Below are 20,003 nucleotides of genomic sequence, written 5' to 3' on the forward strand. Positions count from 1 at the left end.
TGTTCTCCTCCAGTTTCACGCTGATATTTACATTTCCACTGTGCAGTTGCTGCTACTCATGTAAAGATCCAGGCAGCTAATATTTTTATTAATATTATACTATAGTACTTGTGATATCAAATAATCATCATTAGTAAGCTACGGCAGATAAACTATAAATATCAAGTAAGTAATGTTTATTTCACTAAACTGTTACAACTATAAATATGTTATATAAATCTGTTTACAACTATAAACAGTGCAGACATTTGGAAAATTATTAACTTCATGTTGGTGAAATTTGCATTTTGCAGCAGCAGGATGAAGATAAAAGAGAAAATTTAAAAGAAAGATGTTGATGTCATCAGTGTATTTTACAAAAAGTGCAATAAAATATACCAAAACAATCAAGTAAGTTGAAGGTAATAAATAAAAACAATTACAGCATGACTCTTTTGCAAATAATATGAGTTGGAAATTGTACTTTTGTAACCCACGTTAGTTTTACCAGCAATTCTATTATTATCTTATTGCTTCTGTATGCTGCTGTAGCGAAAAAAAAATTCCCCTTGGGGATTAATAAAGGAACTACCTAACCTAACCTAACCTAACCTAACCTAACCTAACCTAACCTGACCGAACCTAACCTAACCTAACCTAACCTAACCTAACCTAACCGAACCGAACCGAACCTAACCTGTTAACTCACACATGCAATACCGACGTTCACCAGAGGGGCGCTGTGGTGCACGTCGGGAGATCAAAGCCGTCTCCCTGGAGACGACCCTTCATGTCTCCAACAGCATCATCATCTCCATGAAGATCTCATCGGTTGGTTTCTGCTCTCTGCTGTTGAGGATGTTTATTTATTTGGTCGTTAACCAGACCGACTCCGGAGGAAGAAGTTTATTAAAGTCTGAGAAGAATCTCCGGTGAGTGACGGATGCGTCGCTAAGAGTTAGCCGTTGGTGCAGAGCTACAAAGGAGGACAGTTGTAAACAGTTGTTTAGTTGGGCTAAAGATACCGATCAGGAGAGAAGACAACAACAACCAGTCGGAGATAAATATGAATTTGTTGATGAATATTATTGTACGTGGTTGATATCTGCGCTAGCTAAGCGCTGAAGGGTTAACGCGTCGGGACCTGTTGACCCGAGCGGGAACGATGACGTCATGTTCTTGTTTTAGCGCCAGAAGTAAACGGTCAGATTGAGAACAGCTGTTGAGTGTGTTGCTTAGCAACGGTGGACGTTTAAATAATGTCTGTTAGGTATAAGTGACAGATGTCACTGAGACACGAGGACATGTGTGTGTGAGATATGTTGCTATGTTAATATTGACCACAGTGAATATTATATATATATATATATATATATGTGTGTGTGTGTGTGTGTGTGTGTGTGTAATACTATATTACTGGTCATTTACTGTTACACCAACAATAGAGTTTATAAATTATAGTACTGACATCGTATTAAATTCTGCTGTATGCAGATTGTTTTTTTCTGGATGATCTGTGATGGAGACAGCGATCCCCAGAAACCTCCACAGAGCTGGAGCTGAGTGACCCTGTGACCCCTGATCATCTTCGCCGTGGGTGAAGCTGCTTTTAGGCTTCTTGGATTCTCCTGCAGGAGCACCGAGGAGCAAAAGATTCAGGTCAGAGTTAGTCTGAGAGCCTCCAGACGTACACTACCGGGTCGTAGACTGGAAGACAAGAGACTGAAACTGACTGACTGTGAGATAAATACCAGTATTGGGGTTATTATTTGAATTTGTTATTTTTCTTTATGTTGTTCCCTTGATTTTGTGTGTGTTAATAACTATAATAAACTGCAGTTCAGTTCCTTGTTTTAAACTGCAAACATTTGCCGTTTCATTCACTCCCAGAGCGACCTAAAGACAGGACTAAACTTAACACAGGTAATCTAGTGTGTTACATAGACTACACTTTTATTAGACGAGTCTTCTGTTTGTTATCGCTCGTCAGACCAAATAATAATCTGGAGGATTTTTAGACGCCATGAGAGGTGACACGGTCCAATATTTCACCTCCAAGATTAAACTTTACCAAACTGCTTCAGACTGTGTTCGCTGAGTCGCTTTCCACAAGTCCAAAATATCTTTTGACATTTAAAAAAACTTTGCTAATTTATTGGCTGAATATTATCTTCATATCTTTTATGCTGTTTTATTGCTTCACAGTTGTCTCTAACAGCTGATCCTGAGTTTTTCTGGCAGATCTTTCCTCCTCTCGTTCCTGGTCTGGGTGGTTGCCATGGAGCTTCTCCACATCAACTCCTCCCTCGACTTCATCATTCACAGACCTCTAAACTTCTCTGGGAAGACGATGTACGAGAGTTGCGAAAACATGCCGGCCGTCATCATCTGGTATCTCTGCCTCCAGTTCACCAACATGGTTGTGGGCATCCCGGCCAACATCATGGTGCTGTGGCTCATCCGCAGGAACAAGGGCGACTCGTCCACCTCGGACATCTTCATCCTTCACCTGGCGGTCCTGGACATGCTCTTCTGCTTCATCACTCCCTTGGAGCTGGTCAACATCGTCTTCCTCACCTCCAGCAGCAGCTGGTACGTCCTGCGCTTCTTCTACGGCATGAAGGACTCCTCGCCGCTCTTCCTCTCCTGCATCTGCCTGGACCGGTACATGGCGGTGGTGCACCCCATCACCTTCGCCGAGCTCAAGGACCGCCAGCACCGAGCGGCCCTGGCCACCACGGTCTGGTTGATCACGCTGCCCTACGCCGCCGGCAAATGCGTCGGCAACATCCGCAACTTCGAGAAGGTGTTCACGGTGATGATCCTCTCGACGTTCGCCTTCATGGTGTTCTGCAACATATCCATCCTGTGGGCGCTGCGGCAGTCCAGTCCCGGCAGAGACGAGAGGCACCCCGTGAAGAAGAGAGCCTTCAAGCTGGTGCTCGTCATCCTGGCCATCATCGTGTTCAACTACTTCCCGCCGGTGGCGCTGCTCCCCTTCCAGGACTACTTCTCCCCCGAAGTGTTCCGCTGCTACATTCACTACATCGCCTTCGGCTTGATGGACTTCAGCTGCAGCATCCAGCCGATGCTCTACCTGTCCAGGGAAAAGCTGCCGTGCAGGCTCAACTGCTGCCCGACCGGCGTCACGCAGATCCAATCGGACGTCCCAACAGAAACACGTGACTCGCCGCAGGACGGCGTGACGGCCGAGGTCGGGACGTTTGGGTGCCAAATATCAAGACCGCCATTCGAGTAAGTTACTGACACGAGCCGGATGAGATGAAGTGTGACGCCGACACGTCTTTCAGTGGACAAATCCCGCGCTTCGGTGCGATACCTGGCTGAGGAGGGATGTTTATTTTGTCAAATGTAATGTAATGTTAGTGTAAAATATAAGAGGACAGCTGTCAGTCTACTGGTGCGTTCATGAGCAACGGGGGAAGTGGGAGGTTTTTGAGAGAATTATGGGTTCGACATTACGACATTTACGGTGAAAGGTAGAAATGCACCACGTATCATAATTATTATGCAAGTTTTATGTAAATAGACGGTCAGTAACATATTGAGATGGAACATTTTAGAAGCAGCCACAAACACAAACATTTGCAAAAAGACGGTTCTGGGAAGTGAACTTTTCATTTTACATTTAATAATTAATAACATTAATTAACATGAGCCTCAACAGGCACCGGATCTCTCAACTGAATATAATGAAGGTGAAGATGATGAATTTTCTCTTACTGAAACATTTTAAGGCTCTTCACAGCAGATTATAGTTGTTTTTTTTAGTTCCTTGGACTTTCTGAGACATTTCAGCCGATATGCACAGAAACTTCCTGCATGCACTTTGTTGTGATTCATTTTCTGGGAGTCATAATTCTGCATGTTTTTAAATGTCAATGTATTCTGCGTTTAGTGTCTGTGCGCTGCTTTTCATGTGTTTATAAAGGGAAAATAATACACAAATACAAAAATTTGGTATAAATAATATACCCAAAAAAAATCTTTTGGTTACTTTGTCACTTTAATTTGGACACAAATCACATTAAAGTCAGTGAACATCGTTACGTATCGACCCACATCAAACAGGCGCCCCGTGACCGTGGAGCCGGACAGGAGGCAGATTTCCTGGTTTTACAGTGAACGGGTCCTTTGGAGGCTCCACACAGATCAGATCAGCTGCTCCATCAATACCGGACATCCGCAGCGTTATTATTATTTTCACTAATATTATAACACAAATACATTCTGGTCTCGTTCAACGGATCGGGCTGCTCACTGTAGACTTCAAGCTATTTACAGCAATCATGAATTAATCAAGTATATATTACTGAGTGTTTAAATGTGTGTAGAAGCATCTTAATCCTAAAACAATTATATAGTTATGTTTTAATGCACCATGTGGGGAATTTTATATATTTATTTTTAAAGTGAGGTCAAAGGTCAAACACTGATGAAACGATGAACACACTGCTACGGCTTCAGTGATCGAAACGACGGCTTTTTCCCAGTTTCTCTCAACTTTTTCAATCAGAACTTAATAATTAATCGTACAGTTTCGCTAAATATTTGAACCTACTATAAAAAATAATAATAATAATAATAAAAAAAATCACAGCAAGAACTAGACAGCAGCGTATTGCACTGTAGCACAAACATCACAAACGGATCCGAGAGCAAAGCTTCATGAACAGTAGCTCCACGAAACGTTAACTCGAAGTCCACTTACGAGCTTTTTGGAGCTTTTAACCGCAGAACAGTCTTCGACGGTGGTTTCCAAACTTAATTTTAAAACCACGAAGCCACTAAGTAGTTTTTATTTTTTTAACGCTTGCTGCATGTTTGTTGAGGTGTGATATCTTTAAAAAAAAAATCTCCACATAGTGCACATCTGGAAAAAAAAAACACGATAAGATTGGGTTGCGTTACCATGACAACCAGCAACCGTGAGATGTTTAGTCTTCGTCTTGACGTCAGTGTGACTGTTTATATATATGTATCTATATATCTATATATAGATATATATCTTTATTAAACACTTGTGATACGAGTTTAATTATAATACATTCATGTGAAAACTGTAGATAATTGGAATTTTTGTATTTAATGAAATGTTGAGTAGCTCCTTCTTGATCTGCAGCAGCAGGTTTTACCTGCTTCAACCGCCGGCTCTTTTGAAATGAATACGAGTTCTGCATTTTATTTTTGTTTGACAGCGACTGCAGAAGTTGTGACTCGTATGTTGTCGCGTTCTGGCAGCTAAAAAAAATAAAATCCCTTAAACTCCTCGTTGTTGTTTCGCCATTAAAAGCTTTAAAAAAATTAAAAAAAAAAAGCTCAGAAATAGACATCGAGTTAAGATTTAGTTTTTTTTTTTTTTTTTGTAAACTCACTCTTTGTTTTTAAGCGACTCACCTCCGACTATTTTGTCTCTAACTTTTCTCGGAGTCTGAGAGCGCCTCGGCGGCGGCGGCCGGCCGGGCCGCGCTGGTTTCCGCCTCGCTCGTGCTTCCGTCGCTCAGAGTCCTCGGCTGCTTCGCCGCGTGCATCTTCAGGTGCTTCTTCAGGGACGACTGGTCGGTGTAGGTTTTCCCGCACTCGCTGCAGAGGAACACCTTCTCTTTGGTGTGGACCAGCTCGTGTCTCTTCAGGTGTCCGGACCTGCTGAAGCTCTTGCTGCAGTACGAGCAGCTGTACTCCTTCTCCCCCGTGTGAGTCCTCTGGTGCAGCTTCAGGCTGCTCGCCACCGTGAACTTCTTGCCGCACTCGCTGCAGCTGTACGGCCGTTCTCCCGTGTGCATGCGCATGTGTATGGTGAGGTGGCCCGCCTGGCTGAAGGTCTTCTTGCAGAGCTCGCAGCTGTACGGCCTCTCGCCCGTGTGGATCCTGTAGTGCGTCTTCAGGTCGCCGAGGCCGTTGAACCTTTTCCCGCACTGAGCGCAGCAGTACGGCTTCTCGCCCGTGTGGATCCTCTCGTGGATGCGCAGGTTGCCGGCGTTGCTGAACGTCTTGCCGCATTCCTGGCAGCTGTACGGCCGCTCGCCGGTGTGCGTCCGCAGGTGCACTTTGAGCTGGTTGTGCTCGTTGAAGCGCTTCCCGCAGTGCGAGCAGCAGTACGGCTTCTCCCCGGTGTGGATGCGCTTGTGTATGCGCAGCTGGCTCGGGTGGGCGTAGGTTTTACTGCAGGTGTTGCAGATGTAGGGTCGTTCCCCCGTGTGCGTGCGCCTGTGCGATCGGAGGAGGTCGGCCCGGCCGAAGCATTTGCCGCAGTCGCCGCAGCTGTGAGCCTTCGCCACGCCGTGCGTCTTCATGTGGTTGTTGAGCGAAGTCGCCCGGCTGAACGTTTTGGGGCAGGAGGGGCAGCGCAGGAAGTTGTCGCGAACGGCGGGCGCGTCGTTTTCCTTCGGCGCCGCCGCCGCCGCTTCCGCTTCCGGCTCGGCGGCCCATCCGCTCGCCGCCTCGGGATCCGGCGCCGGTTCCGGGAAACATTTTGATTCGTGCTCAGACTCTTGCTTGCAGAAGTCGGCGCCGCCGTAGTCGCTCGGCGCCGCCTCTTCTTCCTCCGTTTTAATAAACGGTCCGTCCGGCACGACGGCGACTTTAACGTCGTTCACGCCGTCTTTGGAGTCTCGTTCGGAGTCTGAAGGCGGAAACGGACGTTCGTCACAACTCGCCAGCGCGTCTTCGCTTTTTATGGGCGCCGTTGTGAGATTGAGGAGCGTCGCGGGCTGAGAGAGGTCCATCGCGACGCTTTCGTCCAAACCGGGCTCCACCTTCACGGACACGGAGGTTTGGAGCGACGCGGCGACCTGCGGCGGTTCTCCCGTCTCATCGGTCGGTAGAAAACGCGACGCGCTCTCCCTCATCTTTCCTCTGTTCTTCCTCCGCAGGCTTTTCTTGTCACCGCTGCAGATGGACTTCTTGAACGCGCCCTCGGCGGGATGATTGTTCCACTCTGCGTCATGTTCGTTCGGATCTGTGAAAGAACGAAAAGATAAATGTTAAAGAATCAGATTTTAAGTTCCCTAAATTACAGCAAAAGATTTTAGTCATCATCTTAACGACGCCGCAGATTTAAAACTATTCATATAAAGTCGTAGTAACTGTTATTAATAATCTAAAGATGTTACAGTCAGAGGGACTTTAATACCTGCAATAAATCTTGCTGCTACAACTTGTGTACTTTTACTTAAGTAGGATATTTAATGCAGGTATTTTTTTTACTTAATTTAAGTTAAACCAGTGTTTCTAATGTTTTAATCACCGTTTCTAGTGTTTTAATTACGGTTTTTAATGTTTTAATCACCGTTTCTAATGTTTTAATTACTGTTTTTAATGTTTTAATCACCATTTCTAATGTTTTGAACAGTTTTTAATGTTTTAATCACCGTTTCTAATGTTTTAATTACTGTTTTTAATGTTTTAATCACCGTTTCTAATGTTTTAATGACTGTTTTTAATGTTTTAATCACCGTTTCTAATGTTTTGAACAGTTTTTAATGTTTTAATCACCGTTTCTAATGTTTTAATCACCGTTTCTAATGTTTTAATGACTGTTTTTAATGTTTTAATCACCGTTTCTAATGTTTTAATTACTGTTTTTAATGTTTTAATCACCGTTTCTAATGTTTTGAACACCGTTTTTAATAACAGTTTCTAACGTTTTAATTAGTTTTTAATGTTTTAATCACCGTTTCTAATGTTTTAATTACTGTTTTTTTAATGTTTTAATCACCGTTTCTAACGTTTTAATTACAGTTTTTAATGTTTTAATAACCGTTTCTAATGTTTTAATTACAGTTTTTAATGTTTTAATAACCGTTTCTAATGTTTTAATTAGTTTTTAATGTTTTAATAACCGTTTCTAACGTTTTAATTACAGTTTTTAATGTTTTAATAACCGTTTCTAATGTTTTAATTAGTTTTTAATGTTTTAATCACCTTTTCTAACGTTTTAATTACTGTTTTTTTAATGTTTTAATTAGTTTTTAATGTTTTAATAACCGTTTCTAACGTTTTAATTACAGTTTTTAATGTTTTAATCACCGTTTCTAACGTTTTAATTACTGTTCCTAATGTTTTAATCACCGTTTCTAACGTTTTGAACAGTTTTTAATGTTTTAATCACCGTTTCTAATGTTTTAATTACTGTTTTTTTAATGTTTTAATAACCGTTTCTAATGTTTTGAACAGTTTTTAATGTTTTAATCCTGTTTTTTTAATGTTTTAATCACCGTTTCTAATGTTTTAATTAGTTTTTAATGTTTTAATCACCGTTTCTAATGTTTTAATTACAGTTTTTAATGTTTTAATCACCGTTTCTAATGTTTTAATTACAGTTTTTAATGTTTTAATAACCGTTTCTAATGTTTTAATTAGTTTTTAATGTTTTAATCACCGTTTCTAACGTTTTAATTCCTGTTCCTAATAGTTTTTTTTAAATGTCCCTTTCTCCTGCCTGATGTTTTGGTGTTTTTAGTGGTTTTATGTGAAGGCCTTTGAATCGCCGTGTTGAAATGTGCTCCACTAATAAGCCTGCCTCTGCGGGGGGTGGATTAACGCGAACGTCCCCCAGCAGGCCACCGTACCTCTTGGCGACGACTCCGCGCTCTTCTGCGCAAACAGCAGCCGCTTCAGGCCCTCGTTTTCGGACTCGATGCCCTGAATGGTGGCCTGGTACTCGGACAGGGTCCGGTCCACGGAGTCCAGGATGTCGCTCACTGTCGCCTTGAAGATCTCGTTCAGAGAAGACTCTAAGAAGAGCTTCAGGTCACTCGACTTGGCCATCGTTGGACCGCGCGGATGCGGACAGGAGACGACGTCACCAGGTGGTTCGTACGAGGTTCAAAGTCCCGGGAAAAAGAAAAGGAAAGAAAAGTGGGTGTGCGCGGCTCCTTTGCTGCCGTGTGCGGAACAAACAAAAGCAGGGACTGTCGCACTAAAGTGACGACACAGGGCGGAGGGGCGGGGGAGGGAGGGGAATAAAAGAAAAGCTGCTCCCCGGTCGGCCGGTGCGGGGTGTCGCCCCCTGCCGGTCCGGGGTGTCGCCCCCTGCCGGTGCGGGGTGTCGCCCCCTGCCGGTGCGGGGTGTCGCCCCCTGCCGGTGCGGGGTGTCGCCCCCTGCCGGTCCGGGGTGTCGCCCCCTGCCGGTCCGGGGTGTCGCCCCCTGCCGGTCCGGGCTGTCGCCCCCTGCCGGTGCGGGGTGTCGCCCCCTGCCGGTCGCCCCCTGCCGGTGCGGGGTGTCGCCCCCTGCCGGTGCGGGGTGTCGCCCCCTGCCGGTCCGGGGTGTCGCCCCCTGCCGGTGCGGGGTGTAAACGCCGGATTAGCCGGGGCACTATTGACCTAAATAGTCACGGTTTTAAATTGTCCTTAAATAACGAGGCAACAACGCCAACTGACGTCATTATCAGCACTGTGTTGGTCCTAATAACTTTAATAACTTTAATAACTTTAATACCACTACTACTAAATGAGAAACCCACGAGCCGCTAATTAGCCACAGCTGCCAGGATGCTCCCATAAATGCTAGGTAATGCTAATATTTTGATACTAATGGTCGTTTTAACGCTAATCGTGCTAATGACAGATTACAGTGTTCAATGAGATTATTATGCAAAATTGCTCATTAATGATTTTAACGACAGTGCTTGTGTTAAAACCCGGTAAAAGTAGAGTTAATTATATCATTCTGTCGTTATTTATAAAGCTTTTCTCACCAACTAAAGAAATGTGTTCAAACTAATTTAAAAACGCAGAAGAAGAATGTCGTCCTGCTTTTATAGAAACACGAGAAGCACGTGTTGAACTGGTTCTGCAGAAACGGAGGAACAGCTGATGAGTCCTGGTTTTATACCACGTGGTTCCTGGTGTCACCTGCAGGAACGAAGCCGAGCCACTCCCCCCACCATCACCTGAGAGTGTGTGTGTGTGTGTGTGTGTGTGAGTGTGTGTGTGTGTGTGTGTGTGTGTGTGTGTGTGTGTGTGTGTGTGCCTTTAGGCCTCCAAGGTGTGTCTGAGTCATCTGCCAATCACAATGCACCTTTTTTTTTACTTCTTCTTTGTTGCTTGTCAGCTTCTTCTTCTTCTTCTTGTTCTTCTTCTTGTTTTTCTTTTTCTTTTTTTCCGTCCTCTGAAAAACCAGGACCCAGAAAGAAGACAGGAGTCTGAGCTGTGATCGAGATGGAAAGACGAGCCGGTCCGGACGCGACACCGGAGACTCGGAGGCGGACGTGAGGTTTGTTTATTGTGTGTTGAAGGTTTACCTGTGTGTGTGTGTGTGTGTGTGTGTGTGTGTGTGTGTGTGTGTGTGTGTGTGTGTGTGTGTGTGTGTGTGTTGATTGAACATGAACATCAGGAGCATGAACCCAGTGTAACAACGATGTGTGTCAGCGTCTCTTCCCACAAGATTGAACTGAAAGCCTTCAGGAGCCGACTGGTGATCATGTGATGCTGCGTTTCGACGCCCGGAGGATTTACGTCTCGCTTCCCAGTCGAAAACAAAGATTTCTCCTTCGTGAGACTCTATTTTAGTTTCAACTCAAATTTACTGTCTGATGACAAAGAGCTGGTTGTTTTTTTATAGTCTGTGTGTGGAGAGTCTGTCATTATACCTCCTTTCACTTTAAACTCGGCTCTGTTCCTCTTTTTTATGTTTTCCTCTCCTTTTTTTTCACACTTCTCCTTTAATATTGTTTTAACTCTCCTCCTTTTGCTGTGAACTTCTCTTCGTCATACTGCAGCTGTGATCTGACTGCTTTGATGTTCGGCTGAAAGTATTCTGGTTTCATTTTTGTTTTCTCTTCCGTGAGTCTAAAAGGTATTTCTTAGTTGTTGTTGTTGTTGTTTTTAAATGTTCAGACATTAACAGTCGTTATAAGTTGTTATGTGAGACGCGTGTTTCATTGAAGGATCAGCAGGAGGTTAAAGTCAGAAGCTGTGTGATGTCCAAACAATCCCCACATGGTGAAGCTCATTCTCCTTTCTGAATCTCCGGAGAGACGTCGCTGCTTTTACTTCATCAGCGTGTCCAAAACTTTTGATTTGCATTCAGAACCAGGACGTTCGTCTTTTCTGAATCCTTTTCGTCGTCTCTCCCGTCGCTGCAGCACTTGTTGCACTCTTGACAGGAACTGAAAAAGTGAGCACCCACACAGGAAATGTGGTGACGGTCTGTTCCGGATGTTGGTTACATGACGTGGAGAGAACAACGAAGACAGACCAGACGGTCGTAGACGAGAGTGAGATTTGTGTTGATTCTGCTGCAACGGTCACAAAACACGCGAGGCGGCGGTTTTCCTCGCTGCCGGTTTGTTTTCTGGCCTCGTTGTTTGTCTGGGACAGATGTTGTTGTTTGTCTGGGACAGATGTTGTTGTTTGTGTTGACGACGTGCTGCAAATTTGAAGCTCAGACTCTTTTGTTTTTAAGACGGTCGTAACCACGGTGATAAAACAATAATCACAGGACGCAGACGGTTAAACTGCTCACCAGAAGCAAAACCCTCGACTCCACCCTCTGCCCCCGATTCTCCATCCTCGCTGTACTGTACACCTCTCTCGCTCTCTCTCTCGCTCTCTCTCTCTTTCTGCGGTCAGGAAGTACAAATGTGCTTTTGTGACATTTAGCTTAAAGTCTTGTTGCACTGCACATCTGCAGCGAAACACCAAGACTGTTGCTGAGAAAACAAACAGGATGGGATAAAAAAAAAAAAAAAAAAAAGTTTAAATAAAACAAAACAACAGAGAAAAAGAGGATTATGTTGGCACACAGGTGGTGAGTGTTATTTTTAAAAAATGTTGAACTCCATCTTTGAATTGTCAAGAGTTTTGTCTTCAACAAACCGGAGCTGAATCTCATGAATGGCTTTTTTTGTGTTTCAGCTAATCAAACATTCCTCCGGGTCTTGGGAGGTTCCCCCAAAATGTTTTTGGTTATAATGTGGCATCGAAACGGATGACGGAGATCGTTTTGACTTTTTTTTTTTTAAATAGTCGTGTAATTGTTATTATACAACATCAGGCTCCTTTTTTTTTTCTTTTTTTTTTTCCAGCTGCACGTCTGAAGCAAAACTGGAGGAAACGATTTCTCGTGTTGCTTCAGACGGGCGTGAGGTGCATTTTATTCAATTTCTTTTTCTTTTGTCACAGATCTGTGAACAGCAGCACACGCTTCAACATCTCATCAGAAGATGATCGACCTTCGTCCCGCGGCCGACGACCTTTTGTAACCTTCGTCACCTTTTTATCACCACGGAGACGCAGACGACCGAACAGACCGAGAATCTGCTAATGGAGGAGGAAACCCTGCGCAGCTCTCTGCCACATGTCACAGATTTAGATCTTCAACGAGACTCGTGGACCTCTCCGGATGAGCGGCGCATCAACGGAGAACAGGAGGCATCTGTGTGCGGCGAGACGGGGGAGCAGCCGGGCCGCCTCCTCCCGAGGGCAGGAAGCGGGACTCGTGAGGAGGCGGAGCCGTGGGAGATGATGATTTGGCCGACTCGCCCCATCACCTGCGCCAGTCCCGCGCTGGCCTGCGCCACGGTGCAGTGGGACATGCCCGGCCTCTCCGCGGAGACCCCCCCGCTCGTGACGGTCTGCGGCTCGGCCAATGATCTGGGCTCTGCGGGCTCTGTGGGCGTCGGCGCCGTGACGAGTCCGGGCGCCACTTCCCCGTCGCCTCGCCGCTCCCCGGGCGTTAACGCCGAGCTGTCAGAGCAGGAGGACGGAGAGGAGCCGAACTGGATCGATTCACAGTTTCAGACCTGGACAGGAAACGAGTCGGAGGTACGTGCTTCTGTGTGAGGGAGGTGTGATGTTGTCACGCTGCTATTATTAGGAGTTTTCTCAGTTTGTGAGCGCATTCGAGCGCCGTTGGAGGCAGTTTCCTGTGGTTTTTTTTTTTTTTTTTTTTAACCCTTCCTGCTCTGAACTTCAGCTCCTCGGTCTTCTTCGTGCTTACTTGCTGCAGTAGGATGAGCGGCCGTAACGTCGGTCAGATGAGACTGCAGCTCACAAGGTTTTTTTCTCCACAGCTCGTGTTCGACGGTCTGTGTTGCAACTTCCAGCCGTGTGATGCTGCAGATGTGAAAGAGCCGAACACACAGGAACAGGAAGATTCAGCACGTGAGCTGTTCGACGGCGACAACGGTACGTGTTGCCCCGAGCAACACTTTTCATTTATTCTTAAAGAGTCGACGTTTTTCCGTTTTCGAGAATAAACCTTCTTGAATCTTTTGTTTCTGGAGTCGTTGCTGCTCGGTTTTATAATTTGTTAGAAATGATTTGACTGTTACATTCGTTACTTTCTACCAACTCCTCCAGAAACCCCACCGAGGACGGACGAGGAGGAAGAGGAGGAAGAGGAGAAACACTCGGTGACGTCAGATCCTGTTGAGACAGAGGACTTAATCGATTTTGATGAGGAGGTTCAAAGCTCCGACGACAAAGTGGACAGTTTTGTAGATTTACAGCTGGAAGAGGAGCAGCAGGAGGAGGAGCAGGAGGTACAGGAGGAGGAGCAGGAGGTACAGGAGGAGGAGCAGGAGGTACAGGAGGAGCAGGCAGTACAGGAGGAACAGGAGGTACAGGAGGAGCAAGCGGTACAGGAGGAACAGGAGGTACAGGAGGAGCAGGAGGTACAGGAGGAGCAGGCGGTACAGGAGGTGCAGGAGGAGAAAGAGGTACAGGAGGAGCAGGAGGACCAGGAGGAGCAGGAGGTGCTGCTGACGGGACATGAAGAACAAACCTCATCAAATAGTGTTGAGATTGAAGTCGAGACCAAAGACGACCAGAGTGTGACTGACGCGTCCGACAATGAAGAAAGTGAAGAGTCAAACAGTGACTGTTGTCTGAGTGACGTGTGAGTATTATGGTCTGTAGAAAAAGTGGAACAGGAAGTGTGTTATTTACAGTTAACCCAGAGAGAAAAATAGCATTGAATCAACTGTTAAATACTGAAAGCAGAAATAATCTCCATTGATGTCTGATATTGAAACCAAACTGAAAGCTGAAGAAGCATTTTGATGTGCTGACTCAACGTTACTCTAACTACAGGAACTACAACTATGAAATTGCTCTAAATATGTAAAAATAATTGTTTGCTTTTAGGATTTTTTTTCTGACTTATTCAAAATAACTTTTTGCAGGTTATTGAACACGTGGAATATTCAGATTCAATTGAAATTTAAACAGTTTCAAAATTGGGATCTTCTTGCTGAGAAACCTCAAATCAGGTCAAATTATCTATAATCATACCATACTTAGTTTATTGGCTGAATTTAAATGAATGCAGACACTAACCTCGGTAACTTTGACAGACTCGTACTTTCACCAGAGAAACCTCCCTGACTCCAACTCGGAGTTAAATTCAAACTTCTGCTATCTGGGATCGTTTTCATTGTGTTAATCACGTCTCTTATTTCATCCTCACCTTGCAGGGAGGTACCTGCAGAGCCGCCGCTCACCGACCACACCGGACGGACCATAAACCCCGATAAGCTATTCGATCTGCGACAGTCTGAGCTTTTGGAGGAGAGCGTGCTCTCGGGGGCCGAAGAGGATACGGGGACTCTGGACCGGTCACATGAAGCTCTCGACGGTCTGACCGGAGGGCTGGAAATGTGTAGAGAGGTTGACGAGAACGTGGAGACGAAGCGGTCAGAGGCCGACGCAGACGACGGCGAAGAAGCAGCGACGCAGGAGGCAGAAAATGCGGAGAGGATAGAAACCTCTGGAGACATCCAAGACGTTATTGAAACGAATTATTCAGACCGAACGACTTCAGGGGACACCGAGGCGTCGCTGCAGCCTCGACGCTCCGAGGCGACGGAGGATTCGGAGCAGGTCCCGGCGGAGGCGTCGCGTCAGTCGGAGGAGCAGCCGGGACAGTCGCAGCATCCGGAGCCGACGGCGGAGATGGAACTGACAGAAGCAACTCGCCCCGAAGACGCCGAGCAGCCGGAGGAGTCCGCTCGGTCCGAGCAGGCACTTCCCGTCGAAGCTGAAGAAGTCGGAGCGACGGAGCAGCGAGGACGGACGGAGCCGTCGGAGAGGACGGAGCGGCCTCCTCCTGAGACGGAGGTCACGCAGCAGCCGGAGGAGGCCGAGGACGAGGAGGCCGCCGAGGACGAGGACGTCACCGAGGACCGAGACGCACAAACGGTGGTAGCGACCAAAGAGCAACACGAAGCGCTGCCGCACATGAACGGACGGGAGACGGACAGACAGACGGCCGGCCGTCTCGCTGAACGGCTGTTCAAGCTGGAAGGAATCCAACGTGCCGACGTGGTGAAGCACTTGGACAAAGAGTAAGCACACGTCTATACATCCATGTCTATATTTAGATATATTTAAATCTGAAGCAGTGTGTAACTGTAAATGCAGAGTATGGTGTAAAACACGCAGCTGTCGGTGGATGTATATTTATATATTAATAAGATATTAAAGAAATGTATTATTTTGTCATAAACACTCACGAAACTACAACCATGATGTCATCGAGGCCGCCTTCAGCTTCAGATTAAAAACAGAAAGTCTGTGTTAAAAACTGGTTCAGTTCCCAGGAGTGTAAGGAAAGATGCCGTGGAGGTGAATTATGGGATGTGTAGTATTCAGCGTTGTTGGCTGGTGAGACGTTGAACCACCGGAGGTCAGCAAACGCAACATTTTCACTGATATAAAACCAGCGCACATGACATCTGAGATTTCAGATATTCTAACTTTCATATTGTGATACGGCTCTAATAACGTCCTCTACTCGTCCTGAATGTCACATTTCTGAATAATAATGGGATTTTCTGGACTTGTCTTACAGTTTAAATCTTCTTCACACTTTACGTCTGTTCAGTAATGATTCTATAACTTGTGATGCCTGAACTGTTTTCTCTACCGGTCCAGCAAGATGTTCAGGTTCCTGTAAAAATCTATTGTGACACTTCCTAGAAATGAAATGAAATGAAGCGGCGACAACATCGATGTTTTGTTTTTTTCCTGTTCAGTAACGACTTCAGTCGTGCTGTCGGAGAGGAATACCTCAAATTCTTCGACTTCACCGGCCAAACTCTGGATCACGCCCTGAGGTGAGACTCGCAGGGGGCGGAGCTTAGTGCCGCATGCAACAAAACACGCTCATAAAAACGCACCTCGTGAACGCTGTCTGTCCTCCGGCAGATCTTTCCTGAAGGTGGTGATCCTGATCGGAGAGACTCAGGAGAGAGAGCGAGTGCTGCAGCATTTCTCCTGCCGCTTCCATCAGTGCAACCCGGACTCGTTTTCCTCCTCAGGTCAGCCTGCGGGTTTGTTGAAGCAGCAGAGACTTCGCATGCAACAGGCGTTCCTGCTCTTTATTCTTTATTATTTCCATCCTCAGGAGCCGTGTTGGCGCTGACGTGCGCTTTGATGCTTCTCAACACCGACTTGCACGGACAGGTGGGAGACGTTCACGACTGTAAAAGAAGTGATTAACGACGTCGGAAATTTGAATTTGGACCTGACACTTTTATAGCTCGTAGATCTCTGAGAGACGTTTTAATCACTCGCATATTTTTGTGTGCAGAATGTCGGAAAATCCATGTCGTCCTCCAAGTTTGTGTCCAACCTGGACGGGATGAACGACGGTGGAAACTTCAGCAAGGAGCTGTTGAAGGTAATTCTGTCAGAGTTTTACACACTTTGAGGAAAGTTTCGTTCCCGACCGACTGAACTTCATTTAACCTTTTTTTTTTTCCTTTGTTTTCATTGCAGAGTTTACACAACTCCATAAAGACTGAACCGCTGGAGTGGGCTGTGTAAGTGAACCCATATGAACTCCATGTCAACACGATTCTTCATTCACATCTATAATCTCATTCATCGTATTCCTTCCTCCTACGAAGTGACGAGGAGGAGCTGAAGAGCTCTGTGCTGGTGGACGAAGATGCGGCGGACGACGCGCCGCTGCGATCTAAATCCAACCCGTTCCAGGACGTTCCTCACGACAAGAAGGCGCTCGTGGTCAAACAGGGTTTTCTGCAGAGAAAGCTTCACGCCGACATCGACGGCAAACGCAGTGAGTTCGGCACGAACGGATGAATATTTTAAAATGTCTTCTCTCTTCCATGTTAAAAAGATGAGACGAGATTTAATGTTTATTAAATTGTTTTTTTGGGTAATAAATTAAACGGTATTCAGTCTAATTAAAGTGTAATGCTAATAATATAGAGCAGCCTGAGATAAAGTCAGCTTGTCATCTACGTCAGTGCTGTTACTGATTCATGTGGATGTTTGTGGTGCAGCTCCGTGGGGGAAGAGAAGCTGGAAGACTTTCTACGGCATGCTGAAGGGGATGGTCCTCTACTTACAGAAGGTCAGTTACTCCCTCCCTGATTCTCAAATATATCTATCATCGTTAATACAGTCAGGGCGTCACTTTTCTTGTGTGTGTGTGTGTTTCAGGATGATTATCAGAGGGATCAGCCGACTAACGAGGAGGTGGTGAGTGTTCATCACTCTCTGGCTGAGCAGGCAGCCGATTACACCAAGAAGCCGCACGTCCTCCGGCTGCAGACCGCCGACTGGAGGGTTTTCCTCTTTCAGGCCTCGTAAGTCGCAGCGTGAGCCGCTGTGTGTTGTGTGTGTGTGTGTGTGTGTGTGTGTGTGCGTGTGTGCGTGTGCGTGTGTGTGTGTGTGTGTGTGTGTGTGTGTGTGTGTGTGTGTGTTCAACAGTCGGCGTCAGAGCACTCGTCTGTTTCCCTCCTCAGGTCCAAAGTAGAAATGAATTCGTGGATCAGCCGCATCAACTTGGTTTCAGCTCTTCACTCGTCGCCTCCGTTCCCCGCCGCCGTCGGCTCTCAGAGGAGGTTCTGCAGGCCGATTCTTCCCGCCTCGCAGTCCGCTCACACTCTGGTACACACACCTCTACACACACTTCTACACACACCTCTACACACACTTCTACACACTACACACACTTCTACACACACTTCATAACTTTGTACCAAAACATTTTGTTTGTTTGTTACATAAACCCCGAAGACTCAATGCAGCAGAAAAGGTTGTTTTCACATGAATTGCCTGTGTTGGCTTTTTATTTTTATTATGTCAGGAACAAATAATAAAACCATCACGTATGTATTTTTTTAAACATCCATTGTATCCCATTAAAGTAAAACTACACAGCACTGGCTGGACAGCGGCCTCTGTGGTCGGACTGTTGCGGAAAACAATCAAATGTGCGTTTAAAAGAAAGAATTATGTGTAAGGAACAAATCAAGTCAAATCTTGTAGCTCCGTTGCTGCGTACAGATAAACATCTTGCTCTGCTTCCCTGTGCAGGAGCATCAGCTGCAGTCTCACGCAGGAATGCTGGAGTCCTTCAAAGCAGACATGTCGTACCTGCAGCAGAACCCACCAGAGGGCAGGAAAGCCAAAGCCAGGGAGCTGGAGGAGCGCCGCGTCCGAGCCGAGTACCTGCAGCACGAAGTAACCGAAGCGAAGCGTGGAGGCTGATTATGTGCGAGTGTTCACGGAGCCGTCGCTCACCTTCTGTCTGTCCTTCAAACCCCTCACAGGTGTGTCGCTACGAGAACTTCATGACGGTGCTGGAGGCCTGGAAGGACCTGCAGAAGACGGGCGACGGCGCTTTAAGCCCCGCCGACCTCAACCTGTTCGATAAAGCTGTGGGCGAGGAGGAGGAGGAGCAGGAGGGAGGCGGGCTGAAAAAGTCCTACTCCAGCCCGTCTCTGGAGCTGGAGATGGTGTCGCCGCCGCTGATCAAAGTCAAACGCAACATCTCCGAGAGGCGGACGTATCGCCGGACCATCATCCCGCGGTGGAACAAAGAGGTCTGAGAGGAGTCTTCCCCTCTGAGGTTCGACGGTGCGTTCACGGGCCTTTGAACTTTTTGTTTTTGTTCGCGGAGGCGCTGAGCAGAGAAGCAGAGAAAAACACCACATCTGGAAACTCTCTCTCTGTGAGGGGACTCAGAGGTTTTTCTAAATTTTTGATCTTGCACTTTTCCAAACTAAACCTCAGGGAAACCAAAACCCTCAAAGTCCCTCAGGATGAAGAGGAGGCCCTGATTCATTTGTTGAGTGGACCGAAAATATCTGGACCTAATTTATTTACTTTTGTTTTGGTTTTATTTTGGTACTCAAACTTTTGCACTGTTGTACTTGGTGCAAAAAAGATGCCTTTAAAGTGCAAACCACAGGAGGGTGCTGTAGTCCAGGACATCTCTGAGTGACAGACAGGAAACATCCTGTATGGCATCAGTTTTTATTGTTTTCTAAGAATCCTATTTGCACTATTGTTATTTTTAATATTAATATCTCCGGTACACATTTTGTTCAAATGAAGGACTCCTCTCCAAAATAAAATAATCGTTCAGTGTTGAGCAGACAGGTGATGGAAGGATGATTCCTGTTTTCAGCTCCCGTTATTTACCTTCTTCTTTAAACATCATTCAAACCTTTGCGACACAAATTCGGCCTTTCTGAGCTTTAGTGTAAAAAAAAAAAAAAAAAAAGTCTCACAATGTGAAATGTTGTACGTGAAATACTCCTTAAATGAAGTATGGAGGGGCCTATTTTTTCAATAAATCTATTGAAATATATATTTTTATAAACTTTAAGAACGTGTCGGTTTTCTAACATTCTACATCCTGTAACACTGCTTTTCATTTTTGGAACTTTGAAACACCAAATCTGTTTTTTTGTTTTTGTATTTTACACAAAAACGTGGCTTTATTGTTGTTATTAACATATTAACACAGTTAAATGGTTGCTGCCGTATGTGTCTGCTCGTTTGTTGGTTTTTTTTGCCTGGAAAATATGTAACTGACCCGTATTTGTGTCGACACGCTTGATTTTAGCTTTAATTTACTTCTTTGACTGGAAAAAAACAACACATTTTGACTTTTCTAATTCTTCCTCACAAAATCTTTCTTTCAGTAAATACATCGTTGTAGATTATTTGGTGAACATGTTTGCCTGAAGGAGACCCAGCACAGCTGCAATCCTGCCTTTTCCTCTCCGTGTTCTCAA

General features: G+C 45.6%; 3 protein-coding genes across 13 annotated transcripts; 2 read left to right on the forward strand and 1 right to left on the reverse strand.

The window, feature by feature from the left end:
- Positions 1–881: 881 nt before the first annotated feature.
- On the reverse strand, positions 882–9,007 carry LOC138630746 (zinc finger protein 271). 4 transcript variants are annotated; one of them, XM_069715257.1, is made up of 3 exons: positions 8,571–9,007; positions 5,398–6,958; positions 882–955 (listed from the first exon to the last, which is right to left on the reverse strand). In XM_069715257.1, exons 1-2 carry the CDS (start codon positions 8,767–8,769, stop codon positions 5,415–5,417), a joined length of 1,743 nt encoding a protein of 580 aa, XP_069571358.1. In that variant the 5' UTR covers positions 8,770–9,007; the 3' UTR covers positions 882–955; positions 5,398–5,414. The 4 variants fall into 4 exon arrangements, with proteins under 4 accessions (XP_069571358.1, XP_069571359.1, XP_069571357.1 ...); XM_069715258.1 differs by lacking the exon at positions 882–955 and adding an exon at positions 3,313–3,323; XM_069715256.1 differs by lacking the exon at positions 882–955 and adding an exon at positions 5,137–5,293.
- On the forward strand, positions 2,258–3,238 carry hcar2 (hydroxycarboxylic acid receptor 2-). The gene has a single exon (XM_069715226.1). The coding sequence runs from the start codon at positions 2,258–2,260 to the stop codon at positions 3,236–3,238; it is 981 nt and encodes a 326-aa protein (XP_069571327.1).
- Positions 8,724–19,751, forward strand: LOC138630744 (PH and SEC7 domain-containing protein 1-like). Of its 8 annotated transcripts, none has more exons than XM_069715250.1 (17): positions 8,724–8,813; positions 10,124–10,216; positions 12,127–12,768; positions 13,017–13,131; positions 13,306–13,843; positions 14,421–15,290; positions 15,981–16,061; positions 16,153–16,265; positions 16,352–16,410; positions 16,538–16,627; positions 16,726–16,769; positions 16,857–17,029; positions 17,256–17,326; positions 17,416–17,561; positions 17,721–17,865; positions 18,295–18,441; positions 18,531–19,751. In XM_069715250.1, exons 3-17 carry the CDS (start codon positions 12,268–12,270, stop codon positions 18,807–18,809), a joined length of 3,372 nt encoding a protein of 1,123 aa, XP_069571351.1. In that variant the 5' UTR covers positions 8,724–8,813; positions 10,124–10,216; positions 12,127–12,267; the 3' UTR covers positions 18,810–19,751. The 8 variants fall into 8 exon arrangements, with proteins under 8 accessions (XP_069571351.1, XP_069571350.1, XP_069571349.1 ...); XM_069715249.1 differs by lacking the exon at positions 8,724–8,813 and adding an exon at positions 9,431–9,935 and having other exon boundaries at positions 9,980–10,216; XM_069715248.1 differs by lacking the exon at positions 8,724–8,813 and adding an exon at positions 9,431–9,929 and having other exon boundaries at positions 9,980–10,216.
- Positions 19,752–20,003: the final 252 nt, after the last annotated feature.

This window comes from Brachyistius frenatus, unplaced genomic scaffold (assembly GCF_029030835.1).
Source record: "Brachyistius frenatus isolate BFR_SWC_R1_liver_20210118 unplaced genomic scaffold, ASM2903083v1 Contig_140, whole genome shotgun sequence".
NCBI lineage: Eukaryota > Metazoa > Chordata > Actinopteri > Embiotocidae > Brachyistius > Brachyistius frenatus.